General features: G+C 58.7%; 1 protein-coding gene across 27 annotated transcripts in view; it reads right to left on the reverse strand.

Moving 5' to 3' along the window:
* The window catches only part of SRRM1 (serine and arginine repetitive matrix 1), a 29,738-nt gene extending 28,212 nt beyond the window's left edge, over nucleotides 1–1,526 (reverse strand). For 14 of the 27 annotated variants that reach the window (XM_031934559.1, XM_031934554.1, XM_031934550.1 and 11 more), the window contains exon 1: nucleotides 1,284–1,359. Coding sequence is in view for 13 of the 27 variants with exons in the window: in XM_031934539.1 (XP_031790399.1) it covers nucleotides 1,284–1,304 (21 nt within the window). In the remaining 14 variants the exon portion in view is untranslated. Of the gene's footprint in view, nucleotides 1–1,283 lie in introns of all 27 variants that reach the window. The other 13 variants (XM_031934539.1, XM_031934537.1, XM_031934536.1 and 10 more) reach the window with 1 other exon arrangement.
* Between the last annotated feature and the right edge of the window lie 991 nt (nucleotides 1,527–2,517).

Below are 2,517 nucleotides of genomic sequence, written 5' to 3' on the forward strand. Positions count from 1 at the left end.
CAATATTCTACCATGCTTAGGGGATAATATTCTACCATGACGAAAAACTCGTTGGCATATTTAAAGCCAATTAAAGAAGGATTTCAATGTTCAATTCGCAGTGTCCAGAGTCATTTTTACTAAAGTTCTGGCCTTCCCCTCTTCCAATTTTTCCTTTGAAAACACACAAACTGCAAATTACATGCTCTAAAGAGAAGAAAGAGCTAACGTGTATTTCAGAAAACGGAGATATTGGCTTAGACCAACTAGTTTCTATATGGTTTCATTCTGCATTAACAGGTTGCAAGCCCGGAGAGACCAATGGTGCTCAACTCTAGTCCCGTGTCCCTTCTAGATCTTGACCTAGTGCTCATTTCCTACAGGAGGGGAATGTGGGACACACAGGCTCCAGCACGACCCTGATAAAGTGTGGGCCCCGAGAACCAACTACGACGGAGTAACTTCCCTGCCTGCAGGCGATGAGCAGACGACGCTGGCAGAGCCTAGTTAAGAGTCACCTTTAGCCAGCGGACTTCAAGAGTAAAAACACGACCGTGGCGGGTGGTGAGCGATGTGGAGGGCGGGAAGGAGTTGAATCACTCCATAACCTGCCTCCATATCCGCACATAGTTTTCGTTGCACCCTCTACCCTCACAGAACCTTAAATTCACATTGTCCCAACAAGTTATCTACGTCCCCCTCCCTGAAGGGATATCAAATTGGGCGGGAGCTCCCGCGAACCCTGACCTGGCCCATCCACGAAGGCTTAGGACCTGGAGGGAGAACGTTGGGGAGCGGGGCGGGGGCGCTTTTTCAAAAAAAGCCGCTGAATACTGCTTCCTGTCCTCCTTCTCCTAAGTTGCTTTCCCAAGATGTACCCCCAAACCATATTCTCCCAACCCTGCTGCCGCCAGTGACCTCAGGGCTTCCCTTTGGCCTCCCACTCGGGACTTCCTCCTCCGGCTCCGCTAGGCCCCAGGACCCGGCGGCACGCACGGCGCTTGGCCTGCAGGCCCAGCCAGGCAGGCGGGCAGCGAGGTACCATCCCGGCCCATTCCCGCCGCCATTTTCCGGCCACCGTCGCCACCGCGTAAAGGGGACCATTCCGGAGGAGGAGACTGCGCAGGGGCGCACCGGTCTCCGCCGCAGCGCGGGTTGGGGGGGGGGGTGCGCCGGCACTGGGAGGAATCCTTAGGATCTCTGAAGCCTCCCCTCGTTGGCCACCCTGTCCCAAGCTAAGGGCTCCTACCAGGCCTTACCGAGAAGCCCCTGGCCTCACCCCAGCGCCCGGCGCCTTTACTTACGCGGAAAAATCCCGCGTCCATCTTGCCGCCTCGCTCGGAGATCGCTCCCTATCCCAGGATACACCGCGCCGCCGCGACGGAGGGCGGGACCGGCGGAGGGAAAGCCGAGCGCCGGGACGCAGCGCGCGCCGTTGCACCCGCCCCCTCCGGCCGACACGAGGCCGCGCCTGCTCAGTGCGCCGAGAGCCCGCCACGCGTGCGCACGAGCGCCAGGGGGCGGGCTTCTGTCAGGCCCTAGGCTCCCCGGTAGGCAGTGGAGGAGGCGAACCTGACGACCGCAGCCAATGGGAGCAAAAGGGAGGGCCGTCGAGTCGCCCCGCCCTGCAAATCCTTTTGTGGCGCGTGACCATCCTTGTTCGCGCAATGTGACGTGAGCCATCCTTCGACCCGTAGTGGGAGAGGCCTGGCATCCTGGAGTTCCATGCAGCGATTGAAGAGAAAGGCTGTTACCTCAGAGTGACGCGGGCTAGGCTGCCCGTGTGCCGACGAGCGGCCTGCGCCCTCCCTTTCGTTGTGAAAGTTGTGATTGTGTGGATTTTACGTGTCTACTAGACGAGAGAGGATTGGCTGTAAAGCGGTCGAGCTTGGCAGCAGACATGAAATCTGCCTTGTAGCCCAGCTTGCTCGGCCTTTGGAGAAGCTGGAAGTGTCCAGTAGATGAGTTTCGGTTTCGACGGCCCCGTAACCACGCCGCGGGGCAGGACGTCCGCGAGAGAGCCGGGGTCCTCGGGCTCTGCTTGGGGCTCTCCCCGGCCCGGGTCTCGGACTCCGAGAAGCACCAGCTTCCTCGCAGCGCCTCGCCTGGCCGCCCTGGTGCCTCTGCTCTGGCTGCGAGGGCCTCGGGTTGGATGTGCACTGCTAGGTTTTCTTATTGTTTTGAAAATTATTTTATCTAATAAAGTAGAGACGGGGGTCTCGCTCTCTTGCCCAGGTTGGTCTCGAACTCCTGGCCTCCCAAAGTGCAGGGACTTAAGGCCTGAACCACCGCGCCCGGCCCCACTCTGCCAGCTTTTCCGCAAGCGCTTCTCGCCCTTCTCGCTTCTCTTCCTTGGAGGGAAAGCAGGCGTCCCTTCCTCAGAAAGGCCTCCTCCGGCCATCTTTTGAAACGTTCCCGCCCCCACACACACTCACGCCTTCCTTTTCTCTCTTTTTTCCACGGCACTTAGCCCACCTGAAAGTATGTATGTGTTTGCTCTCGTGACTGGAGACACCAAGCTGTGTGCTGGCGACATCC

The sequence above is a fragment of the Piliocolobus tephrosceles genome, chromosome 1 (genome assembly GCF_002776525.5).
Source record: "Piliocolobus tephrosceles isolate RC106 chromosome 1, ASM277652v3, whole genome shotgun sequence".
NCBI lineage: Eukaryota > Metazoa > Chordata > Mammalia > Primates > Cercopithecidae > Piliocolobus > Piliocolobus tephrosceles.